Source organism: Lampetra planeri, chromosome 16, assembly GCF_965212315.1.
Source record: "Lampetra planeri chromosome 16, kcLamPlan1.2.h2, whole genome shotgun sequence".
NCBI lineage: Eukaryota > Metazoa > Chordata > Hyperoartia > Petromyzontiformes > Petromyzontidae > Lampetra > Lampetra planeri.
Window position 1 is genome coordinate 12,488,740 of NC_136122.1, and position 23,175 is coordinate 12,511,914.

Sequence of the window (23,175 nt, forward strand, 5' to 3'; positions counted from 1 at the left end):
CACTGCCCATAGACTCAACACTGCCCATAGACTCAACACTGCCCGAAGACTCAGCATAGACTCAACACTGTCCATAGACTCAACACTGCCCATAGACTTAGCATAGACTCAACACTGCCCATAGACTCAACACTGCCCATAGACTTAGCATAGACTCAACACCGCCCATAGACTCAGCACTGCCCATAGACTCAACATTGCCCATAGACTCAACACTGCCCGAAGACTCAGCATAGACTCAACACTGCCCATAGACTCAACACTGCCCATAGACTCAACACTACCCATAGACTCAGCACTGCCCATAGACTCAACACTGCCCGAAGACTCAGCATAGACTCAACACTGCCCATAGACTCAACACTGCCCATAGACTCAACACTGCCCGAAGACTCAGCATAGACTCAACACTGCCCATAGACTCAACACTGCCCATAGACTCAACACTGCCCGAAGACTCAGCATAGACTCAACACTACCCATAGACTCAACACTGCCCATAGACTCAACACTGCCCGAAGACTCAGCATAGACTCAACACTGCCCATAGACTCAACACTGCCCATAGACTTAACACTGCTCATAGACTCAGCACTGCAACCGTACATTGAGCAGTCCCCTTCCTTAACTCATTCCGTTGTTGTTGAAGCCTCCCCTCTTCTCCACTGCCCAATTCCGTCCTCTTCCCTCCGCTCGCCCCTCCGTCCCATCCCTCCCATGTAGCCCCTTCGTGACCCCACGTGTCCTCTGTTACAGTCACTCACTGCCCCTGCCATGTAGATACCTCTATTCCTGCTACCGCTTTTTAAAATCTGTAAAGCGCTCTATAAATATAAAATGAGAATGCATGCGTTGTTAAAACGTATATTCCAAAAGACGGCCTGTCGTCCAAAATAATCGATATCTGTCTTTCGTCTTTGAAGTAAACGAAAACATGTTGAATATTATTCAATTACAAAAATGACTGCAACACATTCGTCCATAACATGAATCATACCAGGGGACGTTTCGGACAATGGGCCTTCTTCAAAACACATAAAAGCAGCATCGCCGAATGTGTTTTATTCTGTTGTACAAGCTCACCTCGCTTATCACAAGCGGCATCATCATCGCGCGGCGCTCTCAGATGCGCGTCTGTGGCCGTCTGGAACGCTCTGCCTTCAGATGTTAGAAAGCCACTGGGAGCTGCTATGCACGTTTACATCATCGAGGTTGAAAACTAATTCTTCAGAACCGCTTTTCGTGTTCAGTTTGTTGTCCTTTCCCCGCACCTCCGCGATTAGCACGGCTGGCTTACGTACGGTTCGAAATAAGTTCAACGTCGTACGTACAACTTTTGTTCTGTTAAGTGTTCACCTAGTGCAGGGGTCGGCAACCTACGGCTCCGGAACCGCATGCGGCTCTTTACGGGCTGCTTCTTGACGATGAGTACGTGTACTCAGATGCATTGCGGCTCTTGAAATACTGAATTTTGTACCGAATTGGAAAGAAATGGCTCTTCTTGTTATTTTGGTTGCCGACCCCTGACCTAGTGCGCCTCCGTTTCAAAACACTATTGCCCCTGTGAGATTCTTTCCCTGGGTATTTAAAGAAAACACGCTTTATGCTCGCAACAATAAAGTCAGATGGTACACGAGCGGCGAGGGTATTTGGGGACAATGTAGCAGGGGAGAGGAGGAAGCGATCACGTACCCAAAACAATGTGCAGGGAAATGCGAGAGTGCTCCACTTCAAGTACCGATTCCGCCCGGTCGAATGACGGCTGCAGGAGAGTTGCGACAGATATATACACACACATCTTCACGCATTATATAAAATAACCCCCGTATAGCCTTCACAGAATGTTGGGGCAAGTGCTGTTAGCGAGCACCTATGAAGGCCGGCACGGCACACGAGGGGCTGGACAACACCACGCCCGGCCGCCTTTGTCTCCCTAGTGGCGATGTTCACACATCGCACCAGGTTCTCATTTCAGGCTGAGTCGACCTAGTGAAGGCCCCACATACACACAGGCATAGACCCAAGTAGACACGCTTCGTCTTTGTGTGCGGTGCCCTCGGATGGACTGGCGGGAGGGGGTTCGTCCTTCCCCGACTCGGGGGCGCTGCCAGCCGAGTTTGTCGTAGACGCTGGAGCGAGCCGGTGGTGGTGGTGGTGGCGGTGGTGGTGGTGCCTCTAATTATTGGGTGGGGCGGTGGCGGTGACGCAGCAGGAGTGGTGGTGGTGGTGACGGGGGTGGCCATGTGGCACCATGCTCCAGGCACCAAAGGTCTACCTTACTGCCCTGTCCGTTTCACATCTGCACGGCCAATTGAGGCACTGGATAAAAAAGTCAGTCGTACCGGCCATAATTTGTGGTGTCATACGACATCGTGGTTGACATTTACGAAACTCATTTCATGTTATCGATCCGTGGATATTGATCCCCACGTGTTGCTTGCTGCGCCAAGGTAAAGACAACGAAAATAATAAATCTGTGCGCTCGCTTGCACGAACATGCCAGCACGTGGCCAGAGTACATCTCGGATGTAATAATTGTGCGAGATAAACACAAATGTTGCGTGAGTTACGAGCAAAGTGAGCACAAACACAACTTCAACTTGAGTTATTTGGGGGAGGAAGTGGTGCACAACAACACACACAGACCGAAGAAAAAAAAACCCCACCGAACCAATCCTTGCCACTGGCGCGTAACGCATAAACGCATCGTGTTTTGCAGCAGACTTGATATTTCAGGCAATAATTGCCCTTCTTCAGCGCAGAGGCGCCAGATTTATAGACGCAGAGGATTGTCGATCGCACGCACTTTTTACGGGCGCCCTAAAAAACTCGGGCAATATACGGCGACGTTTCGTGAACAAATGTTCACGCCTGACTTTGACATTTATTGGAGAACACGGGCATGGCTAAAAATGCACCACCCTCGCTGTTAGAAATAAATGCACGTGGACAGGACACGCCGCTAGAAGGGATGACGAGCTGGTGGTGGTGGTGGTGGTTGAATGACGACGACGACGGGAGTGGCAGTCTAAGAGCACGGAGCCTTGAAACGTACCCCCCCCACCCTGTGCACGAGCCATTGCGGATCGATATACATCGAACCACGAGATGGCTGTCATCCAGCGGTGGACTGATCATGGCTTGTGGTTGTTGAGTCACGAACTATGTATATGCGTTTAAAATGTATTCGTGCAAAAGCGTCCCTGCGTAACCGCAAGTTATGAAAACCCCAGCTCAATAGACTCATCCAAACAACGAACCCCCCCTCCCATATTAAAACGAAACTTCGCGTCTAAGGCTCAACTTCTCCTTTGCGTTCGGCGGCTATTTGCAACAGCAGCTCGTGGGTTTTTTTTGGTGTTGCCGTTCCATTGGACGCGTGCCAGGGCACGGTCTTGTGCAATTACAGTACTTTCAAAAGCGACCGCGTTGAGCACGGCACCGAAGGAATGCGAACCACACGTTTTGACACGACTCTTGCAAAGGTGGCGAGCGATGTGGGTTGCATGCGTTAGCAGACAGATATATACGTTTTACAATTGCCGAGCACGATAAGTCAAGCGGCCGGAAATTGACACATACCTATTAAAGGTATAATATATATGAATATTGGGCGCCACGGTGGCGAGATGTTAACTCCCTCGCCTAGTATGCAGGTCGTGGGTTCGATCCCGACCCTGACGCCTGCTGCTGTATGTTTGCAGTTTGCATGTTCTGTGGTCGCGTGAATTTTTCTCCGGGTCCTCCGGTTTTCTCATTCAGAATCAACGTGCGTTTATTTTTGGCTGCTAAAAAATCCACGCAATGAGCCGCTTCGTTGAGCCATCTCTTGCGGCCAGGTAGCTTATAAAAAAGTGGGCCCCGATAAAATATTATCTACTTTAGTGTCATCGCTTTATAATACGTTTCTGCATGGGACCGAGCAGTGCCCGAGTAGATGCAACTAGATGTTTTGACCCGTTATGCTAGTTGAACACAAGATGGTTGCAATTAATGGCGAAACGTCGTACTTGGTGTAATTGTTGTGGCTTGGCTCTCCCAACACACCGGTGTGCTGTACTAGTGACGAATTGGCATGTTGTTTACGTGACAATCCTGACTAGTTGGCCGTCGGGTGGTGGCGGGTTTAAACAACACATTGCACGATCTAACGCAAAAACCTCTTATGGATGAACACAGTAAGCGTTATGCGAGTTGACCACAGTATGTACGAGACGAAATCGTTTGTAAGAAGAGTCCTCAACGTGGATGGTCTCATGTCGAGATGTTCACAGAATCAGCTACCACGGTAGGTGCGATACGAAGCTACGGACCGATTGTGAGCGAATCGGTGCTGGATCAAGCAATCAACCCCCACTGCATCATCGTTCATTGGGGATGAAGACCGATGTCTCTTTATAAAATGTCCCCAGATGGTCTCCGGACATCTTCAAATAGCATTGCTGCTCCAGGTTATAGCATATTGTAGGAATGCTCCACATTAGTGATTGTTTCTAGTATCCTCAGTGACACTCGTTAATATCTTTAAAAGGTGGTCCTTGCTGTTTAAAGCACATAACCGCAGTCCGTTGGATTCAGGATATTAATATTGTACAGAGGATTTTACACTGTAACCAGATTAGGAATATTTCAGTGTCATTAACCTTTGACAGTGTTCTCAAACTACCTCTTGGCCTCTCACAAAGATAGTAAATGTCAACAGACTGGGCTTTTTCTGCAGGAAACGGCTGGTTGTTGTGATACTGCAGCCAAAGCCACCATCAGCCATCATAACTAGTTCATTTTCCAGGTAAAGCCCACTGAGCAATTGACTCTTTTTCAAAAGCGACTTTGCCACAAATGATAGCTCAACTTAGTGGATGTCAGGTGAAAATGTATAGCAAACAATTTTAAAGCATGTTTCCAAATGTAGAGGGAAAAAACAGACGTGGAAAAACATTCACACAACCAGAGAGAACATGCAAACTGAAAATATACATTTCGATTTAAAGCTTTCGTGACTGCAGGGATTCATCTTCTTGGTTCTTTCGGTAAAGTCACGTAGAAGGGAAGTAATTATTTTATTTGTATTATTTTATTACTTCCCTTCTACGTGACTTTACCGAAAGAACCAAGAAGATGAAAATATACAGGCTCGTCAGGGTCGGGGATCAAACCCATGGCCTCCTGCATACCAGCCTAGGGAGATAACATTTCAGCACCCAAGTTGGAATTAGTACACTAAAATGGTAAATGTTTAACTTTGTCGACCCGAAACCTAGAACTGCAATTCAAGTCACTTACCCGAAACGCTGGCAGTGAACAATTGGGGGTTGGGTTTTATAAAAGTCGGTGCCCTGTTACATGCATGCAAGCCTGAACAAAACTGGCACCAACACACCTGACCACAATCATAACAAGGTTTGTTTTACTACGTGCAAACATTGGATTTTTCTTCGTGGCAATGAAATGTCAAGTCTTACGCTTTTAAACAGGACCAAACTATATTTTTTGAATGTAAAATTGATGTACGGTGGTAAATGGGCAAGTACTGGCTGGCACCTGCAACTGTGGAGGGTGAGAGCCAAGCTTAAGAAAACCTGCACATTCTATGTCGCTTAAATAAAAGCAGTCAAAATGACAAGTGACAATACAACACACTTAATGTGCAAGTTTCTTTCATACACGAGTGCACACAGAAACAGGTCAAGGACGCGAGGTGGTGTGATCATGTGAGCCACATGCTTTATTGAAACAAACGCCTGACTCAGGCGACCAGAGCAGAAGCCGTGGATGACTCGCTGTGGAGGAAAAAAAGAGAAAAATTGGTCAACACAGAAACAATTCTTTCTTCAATTGCAAATACGTGGTGTAATTTTAATGTACCACTTTAAACTATATAAACTGTTAGTAATGTACTTCGATACTTGTGTACCTAACCTATTTTTATTTTACCAGGTAAGGCCCACTGAGCTATATTCAACTCTTTTTCAGAAGCGATCTGGCCACAAATGATAGTTCAACAAAGTAGCTTATCACGGTGGAAATTTATAGCAGCCAAATACTCTAAACGTGTGTTTCTAAAAGTGGAGGGAAAAACCGGAGGACCTGGAGAAAAATCCATTTGACCACGGGGGAGAACATTCAAACTTCAAATATACAGGCGCTAGGGTCAGGATCGAACCCACAACCTCCTAGATTCCAGCATACCAGGTGAGGTAGTTAACATCTCGCCACTGTGGCGCCCTGGGTACATGCTATGTGTCTTCACCAACACACACTGACCACTTTGGTGTAATCAAGTCATCCCCCCCCCCCCCGCCATGAACCGCATCGTGTTTAATCTGATTGGACTTGCAAAAAAAGACATGCATTGGAATGGCCATTGGTTTATTTTTAGTTGCTATGTTATTGCAAATGGTGGGAAATGAATTAGGGTGGCATGACTATCAGTATCAACGTGGTTCAAGTACAAGGACAGCATGATAAAGATCACACCTTTTTGAGTGGTTACCCGAAACCAGCAGGCCAGAAAAGAGTCGTAAAAAATATACTTACTACTTCCAGTTGGGCGGCAGCACACGCTTGGTTTTGTAATAGCGTGCCAGCCTGTGGATTCGGCTTTCAATCAGAATCAGCCGGAACTTGCCATCCTTATCCTACACAGAACATACACAAACACACATCACATGCATGCACCAACGTGCATTTGCACACACGGGCACAACATTGAGATCAACACAACGTTTTACTGCCACAGCCAAAGAAGAAGTGCGTGAAAAATAAACTCTCGTCAAAGGAAGCTTAAACGTCACTGCTCGAAAATGTGCAGTTTTTTTAAACGATACTTCCACTTTCATTGTCATTAACAGAAATCCGTGGCACACGCAGACGCCCAAGGGAGGTGATGCTCTGACAACCAGACTACCACTGTGGTTAATTCCGAGTGGCACGAAAATGTCACTCAGATTCACTCCACAAACCTGAGTGGCATACCTTGCCAATAGTGCAAGTTATGGAGGAACCTATTCCTTAACAAGGGCTGAAAAGGAACTTAAATTACCCTTGGCAGACCCCAATTACAAAAAAATTGGCGTTATACAATTAAGCAATAAATAATGTGCATATCAACGAGTATAATGTGGCCCTTATATTAACAAGAGTGAATGCGCTGAAATTATAAAGTATTGTGAGGTCACAATATTTTCCTCTACTACCCCATCAGTGCTCTGAGATGGTTGCAGTGACAAACAAATATCCTTTGTGGGCTACTGAGGAGTGACCGGCATTCATGTGGCCACGGGACATTAAGTTAAGTCTCAGAGGGTGGGGATGTAGGTTCCCCACCCCCACAAAAGTAAAACACCACCTCCTTCGCCAGGTGCTAGCGCAAGCAGGCAGCACATTCTCCCACACGACGTACCTTGCGGCTGCGCTCCAGATGCTTGCGCACGGCCACGGCCTTCTTAATGAGGTGGTACAGGTCCTCTGGGAGGTCAGGGGCCAGGCCCTTCGACTTGAGGATTCGCAGGATTTTGTTGCCAGTGACGAAGCGCACCTGGGCCACTCCGTGCGAGTCCCTGAGGATCACACCTGATTGGCACAGGCGGGGAGAAGAGAGGCGTGTTTGTCAGCGGCGTGGATGCCCAGTGCCATTAATTTGAGAACTTCGCCTTACGGGTCTCGACACATCTTGATGAGAGAATTTGGGGTCGGAAAAATGTTGTGGCCAAATTATCGTTATGGCCTACGTGGTGGGACAGCGGCAAATGCCATTGTTTTACTTTATTTCCTTTTTGATTTTAAGCTTTCATGACGTATTAGATTTTTTTTTTTGTCTAGCACAGTGTTATTTACAAATGTGTTGTTACATCTGCTTCTGTACAATTTACAAAGCATTATCACGAAATTGTTTTTATCTTATATTCATCTGTGGGTTTGGTTCACTCAGACATCCAAGGAAGGTGTTTGCCAACATGAGGCGATGATGCCTTTCTGGTGGAAACTACGAATGATATGGAACTCAATCATCACAGTGAACCAACTTGCAGGATTAGGGATTGGGACCGGTCAATCTTCAGCCTTCAAACTGCCTGTGCATGTTCTAAAGAAGGCCATATCCTCCCACACATTTCAAAGTGCCAAATGAAAAGCATTATTAAAAGAAAACAAAGTCATCACTCACTCGTGGAAAAACAATCAGCATATATGAAAATGATCACTTATATCATCATTGCAGCAAGCATTCCGGGATGCAGTGGTGAAATGGTTGTACGATCAATTGCACTGGATGGGCTCACCGATCTGAGATGGCGTGAGGCCCTTCTTGGCCAACTTAAAGATCTGCTCCTTGACGTCATCGGAAGTCAGCTTGAGCCACTGTTGATACAAAGCAGTTCATCAGGGAATGTGCATTAAGTGGAGTATAATGCAGCCTCGAAATACTAGACAATAAAAGAGGTTGGGTGCCCTGGTATATCCATTTCTTTTATCAAAAACCCCATTTCCATGAAGACTAAGTTTAGCTCAATCACAGCTTGTAATGCTTTTCAGAAACAAATTAAAGGCAATATAAAAGGTAAAAAAACACGAAAAATTACAAATCTGCAACACAATCCAATGGTACTGTACTTAAGAGCAACATTAAATTGGGACTGCGTGGCTCCTGACATTTCTACATATCGTGGAGATTCAACTCTAATATCACCCTGTTGAGACAGCCATATGTTTTACTCTTTTTTTAGTCGGGTGGCCTGAACAACAATCCAGCCACAGCTCAGCTAAGCGAGCTAGTAGCTTAGGCAAGGCTGACAGCATTGCACATGCAATGTGATGGTCACGTGACATGTATCCAAAGAAAGATTTGCGCTTTCCTGCTTTTTGTGCAGTGGGATTTTCAAATGTCTAAATTTTTAGTGGTCCTTCCCAAAAACGCTGTTATATGCATGACAAGGTAGATTATATCCACCCACGTTATTGAAGAAAAAATATATCTGGTGTGTATGTAATGTTTACGGGGAGCAATTCCCAGACATTGGGCACTGTGTGACTTACTGTTGGCACACTCCGGCGATAGGGCAGCGCTGACTGAGACAGGCCCTTTCTGCAGACACCACAAGACATGGTCAAGCGTGAGCATTAGTGTCTGCCAGGTAAGGTTACCACCACCATAAGCATGTGACAATAACCAATCATCAGGTTTAGCTGTGGTCACCAACACAAAAACTACCTCTTCCACCCTGGACTGCAATTGGCATGGGTGAGAACAGAGTGAAGCACTTGGCACACTATATTGACTTTGTAAATAGGTGTTCAAAAGTATTCTCTTTGGTTCTTTGGGTAAAGTCACGTAGGTAGAAAAAATAATATATCACGTCGGTCGCTTGTTGCGATCGAAACATTGTGTTCTATTATTTTTTCTACCTACGTGACTTTACCGAAAGAACCAAAGAGTATGGATTCCTGCAGTCACGAAAGCTTCAAATCAAGAGTGTTAAAAAGTGTTAATATTGGACTGACAAGTCAAAGTGTGTTGCAAGACATTATGTACTTGTAAAATTATGAACATGTTTAGAAAGTGCATATTTGTAAACTGGCACTTCACATCTCCTAAGCTATTTTGACACAGTCTGAAATTTGCATTTATCAACTTCAAAAAATTTTTCTTATCGTATGTAAAGCGCTTAGTTGCCCTGGCATGAATGGTGCTCTATCACAAGCATTTAATTATATCCATAATTTCAGTTTTTAAGAAATGGTACTCCAACTGAAAGTTATTCAGCTTTATTGAGAGCTTATGAGATGGTGAAGGCTTCAGGAAGCAGTGGATTTATCAGAGCGTAAGTTAATGACTTGCCTGAACGCTGTGGAGAGGTGGCGCAGTGGGGTTTACAAATTGCACGATTCATCTGATGACCTGAGTTTTTTCCAGTCAGGGCTAACATCAGTGGCGAATGATATCAGTACTTAACCTGAACCCCCCCCCTCTTCCAGCAACCGCACTGACCAGCGTCGTGTGAAGCATGGTCTAACAAACCCCTTGACCAACATGGTGGGGGGGAGCGCTCATCCAGCTGTGGCTTGGTAAAGGAGATGTGAATAATTAGAAATTAACTCCGTTACCAATACTGATTTTGGAGCTCGTTCAATTGGGATGGAATTGTGCATTATTTTAACTGGATTGATATTTTTAAATGTTTGGCACCGCATAGGTTTTGTAATTCTTTACAAAATTGTAATTCTTTACCAAATTCATTTAGAACTAGTGTTCACCAAGCAACAGTAACTTTAGTAATAAGACAATTTTCATTGTATGCCAGACCTTTTTATGTCATGCACTCGTGCAGTGTACATCATATTTGCTCACCAAACGCGAGACTAGTACTCAACATTTCATCTTTATGCATCAGTGCAATGTTCATCGCACATCAGTATATTAGGACGTACGAGATTAAGGACCAAAATTAACACATCCCATAGTCCATCATAATTTACGATAGCAATACGTACCAAACTAGGATTCTTTATTGCAGCAGTCCAGTATTCATCTTGTATTACGTACTCATTAACTACCTGGCTCCACTACACACATGTACCCCATGTACTTTTTATGCAACCCAGTCTCGTTTAATATAGAAACGCTCTCAGTGGGATCATTGTGAGGATATATGAAAGTACTGTATTGCACATGGACTGTGCATCTTTTTGTTCTCGCCCGAGTTATCTATACACCGTAACCTAAACACGTTAATACTTGGAAAATTTAGATGTGAATCTCGGGCTAAAAACCTGGTTCAATAAAAGCACCACCCCACCCCCACCAGGTCTCCATCGGAAAGATGTGGGGCTCAAGCGCGCTCGTCGATCTGGTTACGATTGATTGAATGAGTGCAACACGTAAAGCTGAAAGGTGTGCAAGCACCATCTCTCTGTCAATCCCAATCGCGAGACGAGGGCCTCTCCCCAAACCAGCGTGAAGTATGGTCGAATAACCCCCCAAAGTAGATAAAAACCGAGATGTCTCAAAACGTATATCGCTGTAAGCTACCTCAATTCGGTCTTTCGAGAGGCACTTTGGTTACACTTTTACATTAACGCGTGTCAACGTGCTATTGAAACCTAAGAAGCGCCCATGTGGACGCCTCAAAAGATTGTTCCACACCGAACGCGCTGAGCAGCGCCGAGGCGGCAGCAAGCATCGGAAGCAAAGGAAAGCGCGCTGAGAGCTAGAACGCAAAGACAACTTCGCACGCATGTATTTTATAACATTTAATTTAATTAAAAAAAGTGTAACAGCCACGCTAGGCCTCCATCGCCGCCGGCCATGATAAGAGCCTGCACTAGGCCGCATCGTAGCCGCTTTCAACACCTAATTAAGACATTAACAATACCCGTTTCTTCACTGTCGGTCATTACCGTGAGTGAATAAAGAATGTTTTAACGTGCGTGCGAGTGTTTGTACGGCTGGGAATTGGCCGCGTCGGGCGGTGGAGCGGAGCTTACCCGGGAGCGTGCATGCGACCCATGATGGCGCGGTGCGGGGAAAGAGGGAGGCGGAAATGACGTCACGCATAAGTTAAACGGCAGTAAATTTATTATGTTAATTATATGAAAGAGACCCGCCCATCCGGGATATATTATGTTAATTATTACCATATATGGTAGTGGACGGGAAATTGCGTCACGTTACATTGTGGATATATTATGTTGATTATCGCCATATATGGTATTTGACGGAAATTTGCCATTCTAGATTTGAAGCTTTCGTGACTGCAAGGATTCATATTCTTAGTTTTTTTCGGTAAAGTCACGTAGGTAAAAAAATTAAATTAATAAAAGTAAAATAAAATAAAAATCACGACGTTTCGGAGGCAACACAAGCTTGACGGTTCCACCTGAAGACGGAAGCTTGTGTTGCCTCCGAAACGTCGTGATTTTTATTTTATTTTTATTTTACTTTTATTAATTAAAATTTTTCACCTACGTGACTTTACCGAAAACACATAAGAATAGGAAAATTGACCAGCCAGCTCGACACTTTCAGGTGACAAAATTAACATAATTTATTAAAAGCGAGTCACGTGCGTAGGAACAAGCCAATAACATCCAATAGCTCGTCGACGGTGGCGAACGATTCGTATCGCAATTGTCCCGCGAATCGACGAACCGTGTGTGTAACTATCGATTATTTACAATTCACTTCCGTTGATGTATCCAGCACAAAAGCGTTACGTTAAGTCGAATACGGTCGTGAGAACGAGACAGAATAAGCGAGACGGAGTCGACGGACGGTTACGAATCGATTACAGAATCGAAATTTGTTGTCATAAAGAAAATCGCTTCAGTCGATTCCATCTGTGTGGGTGCAACGTTGCAGGCCGCGACTAAGAGGTTCGATTTAAAAACTTTTAAATTACAACGATTTTACACTTGTATTCATTCGTTCGCGCACATTTAGACGAGTGCTTAAATCCGCGCTAAATGTTTACCGCCCGCGTTCGCAATGAATTGCACGCTGCCAATGTAACGATTTGAACCAAAGGCTTAACTAAGCGCTGTGCTTGCTAAAGTCTTTGCCCAACGTTTCGTGATATAACCTCGGCGGTGTAAGTAAGACGGCGAGTACAAGGGCAACTTGCTGGTTTTCACTTGCGGTTTGGTAGCGGTGAGAGTTGTAACGATGCAGCGAATGGTGAAGTAATATCGACAAGAAACGACCTTTGGGACCTCTGCCGCTCTACGGAACGACACCGATCTCGAGATTTGTGGGTTTCCTTGCTCTCGAACCACTAAGCCCGCGCCCATTCAACAGAAGGGGGAGATGATAGTGAAACTGCACGAACTCCCAGACTGTGGCCATGAAACCCAAACTAATGCCCATGTAGTAAACCACTTAATTCTGCACTCATTCACCGGAGGAATTGACAAACCACACGAATTATCTCCTGAAGGCCCTCTCGTGGTCAGCCACAACTGCACAGCGAGAAGTGGTGGACACACGCACGGACTGCTAGAGATACATTAGACACACAAGCCACAGTAGCACCACTGTCATCATGCGCTCTTACATCCATAGCTGTCAACTCATACGGTGTACCCGTATTCTTGTACAGGGAAATTGAGTCAAATGTGTTTTTCAATTTGATCGTGGAGGATGAACGTTGAGATTTATAAAGGCACGGGGTGACCAATACGATCTGAATTGGTCTGTAATAAGGTAGGGCACTAATAAGGGGTTGACATGCATGTACATCAGAGGAGGAATAGCAAAACTACACGAACGTTCTCTCTCCTGAAGCCCTCTTCGTCGTGGCGAGCACAGCTGGACATTAGCATCTCGATCCTGAAGATGTTCCCATCGGCGAGAATAGAAATAGTGCACTGGTGCAGTGCTCATAGACCCACAATAAGGCAACATCAGGTGTTGTACGAAGCCAAACTGTATTGTCAAATTGTGTGGCACGTTCTGAGAAAGCCTTTGCCAACGCACGGCAGGAGTATGACCCATTTTGGTGATGTTTATTATGCAACATTTAATGTGTAACGTTGCAAAACACATTGTGCCACATTACAAAAAAAAGTTTCTACGGACAGTCTTATATTCTTGCATGTTGCAGCAATATGTTTTGGGAGCTGAATGGCAATATCGAGGTCTGCTGGTTACAACGAGAGGGCTTCAGGAGAGAATTCGTGTGGTTTTTCAATTCCTCCCTTGAAGGAGTGCAGAATACAATGGCTTGCTACAAGATCCGTAGTTCGGTTTGTATGGCCACAATCACACTGTGGCTCGAACAGGAATATCCGATTACGTAGTACCACAATAACTTGGTGTTACATTTTAATTTATACAGTGGCTATTGAAAAAAACTTGACTCATTGTGATTTAAAGCTTTCGTGACTGCAGGGATTCATATTCTTGGTTCTTTCGGTAAAGTCACGTAGAAGGGAAATAATACATTTTCTTGCTGTGGATTTCACACCTGATGACGATTGCTTGTGTTGCAGTCGAAACGTCGTGATAATTTTTATTGTTTTATATTAATATTATTTTATTATTTCCCTTCTACGTGACTTTACCGAAAGAACCAAGAATTTGACTCATTGTATTTGTGAATAGCATATGTGAGAATACATGAGCTTTGCCTGTAGGGTTTCCATGAGAAGGATATGCTGCTAATAATGACCCCCCACCCACATAGAGATAAGGGGTTATTTATGATCGTTGTCATATATATGAACATAAAAACCGAGCTCATATGTTCTGCTACAGGAGCCATGGCAGGTCGCGTGGCCACACTGCCGCGCACAGTGCTGGGAACCATGGAGATGGGTCGGCGTGCCGACGAGGCCATGAGTCGTGAGATGACGCGGCTCTTCACGGCCGGAGGGCACCGGCACCTGGACACAGCGCTCATGTATGCGGGCGGGCGCTCCGAGGAGATCCTGGGCACTCTCTGCGGCACCGGCGGGACGTTTGAGAACCAAGGTCGGTAACTGCCCTGAGTGGCCCCACACCTTCGTTTCTTCCATGTGGATGTGAAAACATAAATGATTTCGATTGAAAGCTTTCGTGACTGCAGGGATTCATCTTCTTGGTTCTTTCGGTATAGTCACGTAGAAGGAAATACTAAAATAAAATAAATAAACATAATAAAATAATTCTCACGACGTTTCGGTCACAACGCAAGCAGCCGTCCTCAGGTGAAAAAACAGGTCTGTCGAGAAGACAGCGTCGCGAGAAGACAGAGGCTGAGGAAGACTGAAGATGAGATGGAGGGAGAACATGAAAGTGGCTGAGGTGACAACAAGGGAGGGAGGGAGGAGGTCTGGCACAGACAAAAGTGAAGGAGAGACACCTAGGCATCCTTCATAACAAGACTAAGTGCAGACATTGAACAGAGTTTTATTAATACCTGTTTTATCCTCGGTGTATGTATGTTGAACTTCTTTTGCACCGTATGTAGCAAACCACGCTTATTGGAAGTGTGGGGGGAAGGTCAATACACTAAACACAAAAATGGAGTTCTAAAGAAATTAGTTTTCAATCTAGATTAAAAAGTGCATAGCTCCAGCGGCTTCCTAATATCAGTGTGTATGCTCATGTCTTTCTGGCTTTCAGTGAGCGTGGACACCAAGGCGAACCCATGGGGCACCAACACCCTGAAAGCTGACAGCCTGGGCGTTCAGCTCGGCACGTCCCTGCAGCGCCTGCGTCGCTCCTCAGCGGACGTGTTCTATCTGCACGCGCCCGACCACAACACGCCTCTAGAGGAGACGCTCGCCAGCTGCCACGCGCTCCACCAGGAGGCACGGCCGTCACCTGCCACGTAGCAACTAATTGCTGAATATATACATGTATAACATTATGTGAACCTGTTTGGTTAGTAGAGGTTTTTTGGGTTAGATCGCGTAAATAAATGTGTCGTTAAAACCCGACACCACCCGACACAGGCAACTAGTAAGGGTTTGTCACGTCAACAGAACGTGGCCAATTCGTCACGAGTACAGCACACCGGTGTGTTGGAGAGCCAAGCCACAACATTTACAATCTGAGTACAACATTTCGCCAGTAATTACAACTAGCTTCATCAGGCGACAGCCAGATTTGTGGAGAAGTCTAACTGTTTCGTTCCTTATATAGAGGCGTAGATGTGGTGGCCACACTTTTGCGCTCTTGCGCAAAGTGGGGGTGGGATTAATGAGTCAATGTACATTATGCATGTGCATTATGTGAGCCCTTTGATCTTGTCCTTCCTGTCTATTGTGCATTAAAATAGCCGTACCAACGGTAATCCATATTGAAGTATGGTGCCCTTTATAGGCATGCATTTAAATAATGTGTTATTTGATGATTCGCTTCCACGCAGCTATATGAACGGTTAACATTTTTATTTCTTTCAACTTCGATAGATTCTGTAATGTTCTGTTTACATGACAACCCTTACTAGTTGGCTGTCGGGTGGTGGCGGGTTTAAACGACACATTTATATATTTTTGCGATATAACCCAAACCACCTCTATTATGGATGATATTGGTCGCAAAAGCCTACGTGTTAAACTATTTGGTTAGCTTTGAATTCAGTATGCGGTAAAAGGGTTTGAAAATTGGCAGCCCACCACTTAAATTGGTGGGTTGGGCAAGTACGACGTGGGACCTGTATTTGTCCCGGTGGTTACAGATCGACTGATCTGCAGTGGGGCAAGGACATAGACCCATCCTCTTGGGAGGTGAGGGTGATTGGTTATGTTGGATGTAGTGGTGGTTGGGATCTGTAGCTCAGAGAGCTTAGACTGTGGAATTGGTGGGTCGCCTAGAGTTGGAGTCTATGTGAAACATCCGGTGTATTGTTTAGTGAGTTGCTAAACACCACTCCACCCATCCTCACATTTGCTATAGTCTGGACTCAGTGCCATCTGTTTCATTGGAAACTAAAACGAAACTTTTCTTTATTTGACCAGGTAAAGCCAACTGAGTGTATAGCTTTTTTTCAGAAGCGACCTGGCCACAAATGATAGCTCAACAAAGTGTCATATTATCACGTGGAAATTTATAGCAGCCAAATACTCTTAAATGTGGAGGGGAAAACCGGTGGACCTGGAGAAAAATCGACGCGACCATGGGGAGAACATGCAACTCCAAATATACAGGTGTCAGGGTTGGGAAAACACCGACAACGTCCTATATACCCGGCGAGATAGTTAACATATCGCCACAGTGGTGCCACCACAGTGGCAAGATGCAAATATAATTTGCATTACATTTGGGTGATATGCACGCAACGTGTATATTGGTAGACATTAACTTCTGGCCCTTGGTGCGGTGCAAGGCCAGGAATTTCATAACTACCAACACAGATCCACTCACATGATGCTTTGCATAAATGTGCACAACCTAAAAATATATTTGAGCACATAATTGCACAGTCGTTTGACTCACGGGTTGGGGGGGGGGTGTGAAATTCTTCATATTAAACTTGGTTCTGCACTTAGTTTGTCTAAATTAAGTGTTGATAATTATTATAATATGTGGACCAAAGGTCACTTGAAGGGATCTTGGAGGTAATTCTGTGATATCCACTTCTTTGGCCATTCTCTAACATTCAGGATTGCACTGCCCTGCAGAATAAAGACTATATCTCATGAAATGATGCTGACAGCAAAATCAGGATAACACTTGGTAAAAAGATTTTCATAAAATGAACAACAACAAAAAATGCATTACTGTGCTGCCCTGACATGAAATGCATTCCTCTTTACCTCCTGCAGGGCAAGTTCAAAGAGCTAGGTCTGTCCAACTACTCGTCGTGGGAGGTGGCCGAGGTGTGGCACATTTGCCACTTCAACAACTGGGTGCTGCCGAGCCTGTACCAGGGCATGTACAACGCCTGCACGCGCCAGGTGGAGACCGAGCTGCTGCCCTGCCTGCGTCGCTTCAACATGCGCTTCTACGCCTACAATCCTCTGGCCGGTACGCGCGAGCGGGGCGTCGGTGTGCGGGCACTTGTCCCAACCTGCGCTTAGGCTGTTCCGTTAGTCTAAGCAAGGCATTGGAGGTGGTGAACGCAGCGCAGATTTACCAAGCGTGTGACGCCTTCGCATCGCGCGGCGACTCCATGAGTTGTCATGATTCGAGGTTGTGGAGAATGTGTGGGACGTTTGTTAAGAGGATATCTCATGATTTGTCTTTTGAAAAGTTGGCAAGCATTTACTGAAATGCACATGCAGAGTCTAGACGATAACTCAATGATTACGCCGTTACACATGTGTAGTGGTATAGCACTAGCTGCTGGTGGAAAAGGGTAACTGCGGTGTACGGCAGTACTCGCGTCAGCAGGCCACGATATATACGAGAGGGGGACATCTAGGGGAAAGGTCAGTGGGAAGCCCCGGGAACCCGCTAGTAGGTTCCAGAAGGGGGGGCGTGGTCGGGGCGGAGCAAGGCCACGCTGGAGAGTAAAAGAGGGGGCCCTGAGCGGGAGCTCGGGGCTGTTGCAGGAAGTGGAATCCCCGTCGTGTTGTTCAAGATCATCGTCGTCACCATCTCGTCGTCATCTCCGTCTTCATCATCCCGGGGTGCTGGTAGTCAGACAGCTCACTAACTGTTCTAACTAAGTAGTGCCGCCGAACAAATAGACGGTCTTAATTATTATAGTGCACACCCACGTAGGATGTGTATATATCCCAGTGGTGCTTGTTTCATAAAGAAGTGTTACCAAGTATTACCGTCTCCGATCTGCGTCACTATACATGTGACTGACGTTCAAATTAGAATTGTACATAAATTGTGGAACTTACATTTGGGCACTAATTTCACAATTCGAGGCTGTGATTTGATTCAAGAATAGTTTTTTTTTTCAACGTTGTGGTGATTGTAGCGCCTCCTAGTGGCTTTAGGATTCATGTAAACTCATTACAATGTAGATGGACACCCCTCCCATTACCCCGGATAATCAAGTGTTGACTGCATTGCACGTACAGTGAGGGAAAAAAGTATTTGATCTGCTGATTTTGTACGTTTGCCCACTGACAAAGAAATTATTAGTCCATAATTTTAATGGTAGGTTTATTTGAACAGTGAGAGTGTGCTCTTAATCTCAGCTCGTTACCTGTATAAAAGACACCTGGGAGCCAGACATCTTTCTGATTGAGAGGGGGTCAAATACTTATTTCCCTCATTAAAATGCAAATCAATTTATAATATTTTTGACATGCGTTTTTCTGGATTTTGTTGTTATTCTGTCACTCACTGTTCAAATAAACCTACCATTAAAATTCTAGACTGATCATTTCTTTGTCAGTGGGCAAACGTACAAAATCAGCAGGGGATCAAATACTTTTTTCCCTCACTGTAACATTTAATGAGCACAATATGTGTGCTGGGTATGCTTGTTTGCGTGCTCAGGCTTTTAACGTCGCGTTTGGTCTCATTTCGCTCGTGCGCAAGGGGGTCTGCTCACGGGCAAATATTGCTACGAGGACAAGGACACGAAGAAGCCAGAAGGGAGGTTTTTTGGGAACGACTGGGCCGAAGCCTACCGCAACAGGTACGCTCGGCCACTGGGGCAAAATTTCTTTAGCCTGTATTCTACGTATGTCATAGGTAACCCCCCCCCTCCCCCTTGGCAATTTGATTTGTTATCTCGATTCATGGCAGTACCAATTCTGTTTGTTTGCTTTATTTGTATTGTTTCTTGTGTGTTTTGTCTTTTTTGAGCAATTTTCTTTGCTCTATTAGTCTAAATGTAATGTTCGCATATAATTAGCAATTTCCTCATCAGCCATGGATAATCCAACGTGGATGAAGGCTTCCCGTCATTATATCCATCTCGCATGGTATTGCAAGGTAACAATCTATGTAGCGACCGCACATGAACGGAATTGATCATCTCTGCCATGAATTTACTTTTGTAAATATTACATTTTCCTTTGGCTTATGCTCCATCATTAGTCTCGAGCACCTGCAGTCATCCCTTCAAGTGATGTGCCCTGCACAAAACCCACTTTTCATAACAGTCAACATGTCTAACTTGATTTGAAGCTAGGTTTGAAGCTTTCGTGACTGCAAGGATTCATACTCTTTGGTTTTTTCGGTAAAGTCACGTAGGTAAAAAATAAAAGAAAATAAATGAAAACAACTCAATTAAATCACGACGTTTTGGGCGCAACACAAGCGTCCTTCTTCAGGTGGGGACAACGTAGCGAAAGCACAACCGCTTAAGTGGTTGTGCTTACGTGGTTGTGCTTAAGTGGTTGTGCTTTCGCTACGTTGTCCCCACCTGAACAAGGACGCTTGTGTTGCGCCCGAAACGTCGAGATTTAATTTAGTTGTTTTCATTTATCTTATTTTATTTTTTACCTACGTGACTTTACCTAAAAAACCAAAGAGTTTGAATTGAGGCTTTCGTGACTGCAGGAATCCATACTCTGGTTTTTTACGGGACTTTACCGAAAAAACCAAAGAGTATGTCTAACTTGTATATTCTCCATTCAATGTGTTCCATTGCATGTATCAGTGTAATTCCAAGCATGTACTTCTCCATGCCGCCTGATACCTTTTCAGCTTTTTTCCCATTTTCTTTGCCAATGCTCAAGTTTGATTCTCAAGCAAACGATTCGATGGATGTATTTAAATCATAATAATATATCCTATTCTGTGAATCGATGCATCTTTGCATTCCCGCTATGTTCCGACCTTTGTGGGTGGGAGACTTTAATGACGGTGTGCTTTTGGCTCTCACAGGTACTGGAAAAAGCACCACTTTGCAGGAATCGATCTGGTGCGCGAGGCCCTGAACGCGGCCTACGGGGAGGGCAAGGTGTCACTGACGGAGGCCGCTCTGCGCTGGATGTACCACCACTCAAGGCTGAGTGTGCGTGCAGATCTTAGGACTTATTTCAGTTTGGTCTGTCCGGGTTGGTGACCTGGAAATTATTTCTGCACCCACATCCAGTAGAACTCTCGCTGGCTGTGGATACCAGGCACATGCCCATTCCATCCTACCAGTGACCCAGAAAGTGGGTCTACATGTTGTCTCCTTAGAGCCCTTGCAGTATGGGCTGCTCAGCTTGTGATTGTGAGCGTTTCGGCAAATTAATAGCGTGTTGTGAATTTTGCGACTGACAGAGCTAAGATATTTGCACTCGAAATGCATTGCTGCATAAGGATGCTGCATCTATGCTGGACCCAAAGAGTGACCAAATTAGAAGAAAAAGGTTGCACATAGAAGGATGCCAGATGCAAGCAGTGATGAGAAGAAAAGTGGCACGATTTGGACACACATGTAGGATGGACAACAACAGGAACATTCAAAGCGTGTTGTTCGGAGAAATGTAAGGAACCGGAAAGAGAGGAAGACCTAACAGAGAATGAACGGCTTGATGATGACATGCGAGCTTTGTGCCAGAAAGAAGTTGCGCATATTTGCGCAAGACAGAGGAAAGTGGAAAAAATTACTATGGGCCATCTGCCCATTAATGGTGATGATGATGATGTGAATTTTGCAGGGAGAGGCCGGCGACGGCGTCATCTTGGGCGCTTCGTCTCCTGAGCAGCTCTCGCAGAACCTGGCGGCGAGCAAGCAGGGCCCCCTGGATGAGACGGTGGTGAAGGCTTACCAGCAGGCCTGGGAGCTCAGCGCGCACGATTGCCCTAACTATTTCCGCTGAGCGAGTACGTCAATCCACACGCCCGTCCCGCCTGCCCTTGCAGGAGCTGATTTGATGCTGCTGGAGCAAAAGTTATTCTTGAATATGCTTGCAACCTTTGTAATAATTACATGCCAACCTTGTAAAAGCAGCCATTCTTTCCTTACATGCTGGTATGGTACAGATCTCCACGTTTACTTGTCTTCGGATATTTTTTAAAATCTCCAGTTCCATCCCGATTGTGCATTCGGCATCATGATGAGTTCATTCCGAAATCTCACAGAGCAGTGCAGCCCTTCATGTTGGTTAACGGGCCATGGAAGCGGATTTCAGGGATACATCCTTTTTTTTAGATTTCTTCAAGTGACCTCTGATCCTTACAGTAGAGCGCAGCACTTTAGCACCCACGCGACAATGAGAGAAATGTTTTAATTCTCAGTGCTCCAATTGACATTTGCATTTGTGCAGTCATTGGTGACTGAGCTGAGACCATCGATTGGTTCAATACAATCGAGAACCTGGTTTAATCACAGGCGACTGCCTAATGTTAAACCCAGGCTCTCATCAACAGTGCCAGCCACCAGGCCACCTCTAGTGTTTGCATTCATCATGTACAAAACGTGCGCTTTGAATGTTATTTCTTACCATTGGTGATCCATGGATCATGTTAAATATTTCCTGAAATTGTAAGCGCTATTGCATTGACAGGGTATAGTGATATATGAAGAACCTTGAAAGTAATTTCGTGCTGTATCGCACTTGTTGTGAATTTTGTCTCTGCTTTAAAGGTACATTTCCTTAAATGGTATTTTGCAAAGTTGGCAAGCATTTTCTTACACGCACAATAAAAAAGCGTAGAATGTAATTCAATAATTAAGCTGTTGCACATTTGCCTGACATGCTGGAATTAGAAATGTATGTAAATGATACGCACTTAAAATTAAACACTAATTTCACTTTGATTACAAATGTGAACTAGTTTAATTAACATTTCTGAATAGTGAAGTTGATTTTGTTTTTTGTATTGGCCGGACTGCACGTGGTGCAACAATTGTTGCCAAACCCCACCCCGCCCGCCCCCCCCCCCCATTTCAATAAATGTGCTCACGCAAAAGGTAATCTTGTTTTATTTTATTGAACATTCATGGAATATTCTTTTTCTCCAACGTGAAAATTCTGAATGAGGGTGTACACTGACGGCCATGATACATGATATCAATCGTTGCTGGCAGTGACCGAGAGTAATATAGTATTCTCTGATTTTTTTCTATGGTAAAAATACATGTTTGCACAATTCTGGTTGCATCTGACCACTGCTACTCTTTGTGACTGGTTGGAATTTATACTTCCAATCAAATCACAGATAGGTCATATGATTACCTGCAGTTGTGTGCTCTGTAGACAAATCATTGTTCATCAAATGCACTCTTCATCAAACCGTTTTTAGTTGACATAACTGTCACTCTGCTATTGCGTGCGGAGTTATCATTGTTCATGTTTGCTCGTGTGATGTGATGTCCTGGTAATGATTACCTGTAAAGTTGTGGTGCTGACTGCATAATGCGTGAGGCATCTGTGTGATCCTGAGGAGGGGCACGTGGGTAGGTCTGGCATGTTCAGTAATGTATTGCTTTGCACGTTAGTCTTGGCCGAGAATCAAACTGGCAGGAAAGTTCACGGTGCATTGCGCGAACAACTGCACCACCGATGTCCATTTTGAATGTTTAGTGGAATTGATTTTCAATAAAGAACAGTTGAGGCGATTGAATTGTTTTCCTATACATGCCACATCGTGTTGTGTTGATCGTAGGCAAGCTGATCCCAGCTCGTTCTATGGGCAGCGCGAATCTTGCTTCTGAACCGCAATGCTCCTGACATGTGTGAACAACAGCGTTGTAGCTCATCGTATTGCTCCAGGATAAATACAGATTCAGATACTCGATGCCACGGCATTGCCCGGGCAGCCTCAAGCCTTGATAAGCGTCGCACCCCAGCACCACCACCACCACTTAAGACCTCGTCAAGCTTATCAAATCACAAATACATCCCTGG

General features: G+C 44.9%; 2 protein-coding genes and 1 non-coding gene across 4 annotated transcripts; 1 reads left to right on the top strand and 2 right to left on the bottom strand.

The window, feature by feature from the left end:
- Nucleotides 1-5,699: 5,699 nt before the first annotated feature.
- Nucleotides 5,700-11,622, bottom strand: RPS13 (ribosomal protein S13). The gene is made up of 6 exons (XM_078601636.1): nucleotides 11,482-11,622; nucleotides 9,034-9,082; nucleotides 8,280-8,358; nucleotides 7,403-7,572; nucleotides 6,538-6,638; nucleotides 5,700-5,780 (listed from the first exon to the last, which is right to left on the bottom strand). Exons 1-6 carry the CDS (start codon nucleotides 11,502-11,504, stop codon nucleotides 5,747-5,749), a joined length of 456 nt encoding a protein of 151 aa, XP_078457762.1. The 5' UTR covers nucleotides 11,505-11,622; the 3' UTR covers nucleotides 5,700-5,746.
- LOC144723124 (small nucleolar RNA SNORD14) lies at nucleotides 7,923-8,018 on the bottom strand. Its single transcript, XR_013586134.1, has one exon. It is a non-coding gene; the product is annotated as a small nucleolar RNA SNORD14 (small nucleolar RNA).
- A 651-nt stretch (nucleotides 11,623-12,273) lies between the features above and the next one.
- LOC144723077 (aflatoxin B1 aldehyde reductase member 4-like) lies at nucleotides 12,274-22,237 on the top strand. Of its 2 annotated transcripts, none has more exons than XM_078601638.1 (7): nucleotides 12,274-12,369; nucleotides 14,249-14,464; nucleotides 15,098-15,285; nucleotides 17,245-17,446; nucleotides 18,923-19,022; nucleotides 20,219-20,348; nucleotides 20,983-22,237. In XM_078601638.1, exons 2-7 carry the CDS (start codon nucleotides 14,254-14,256, stop codon nucleotides 21,142-21,144), a joined length of 993 nt encoding a protein of 330 aa, XP_078457764.1. In that variant the 5' UTR covers nucleotides 12,274-12,369; nucleotides 14,249-14,253; the 3' UTR covers nucleotides 21,145-22,237. The 2 variants fall into 2 exon arrangements, with proteins under 2 accessions (XP_078457764.1, XP_078457765.1); XM_078601639.1 differs by having other exon boundaries at nucleotides 12,328-12,743.
- Nucleotides 22,238-23,175: the final 938 nt, after the last annotated feature.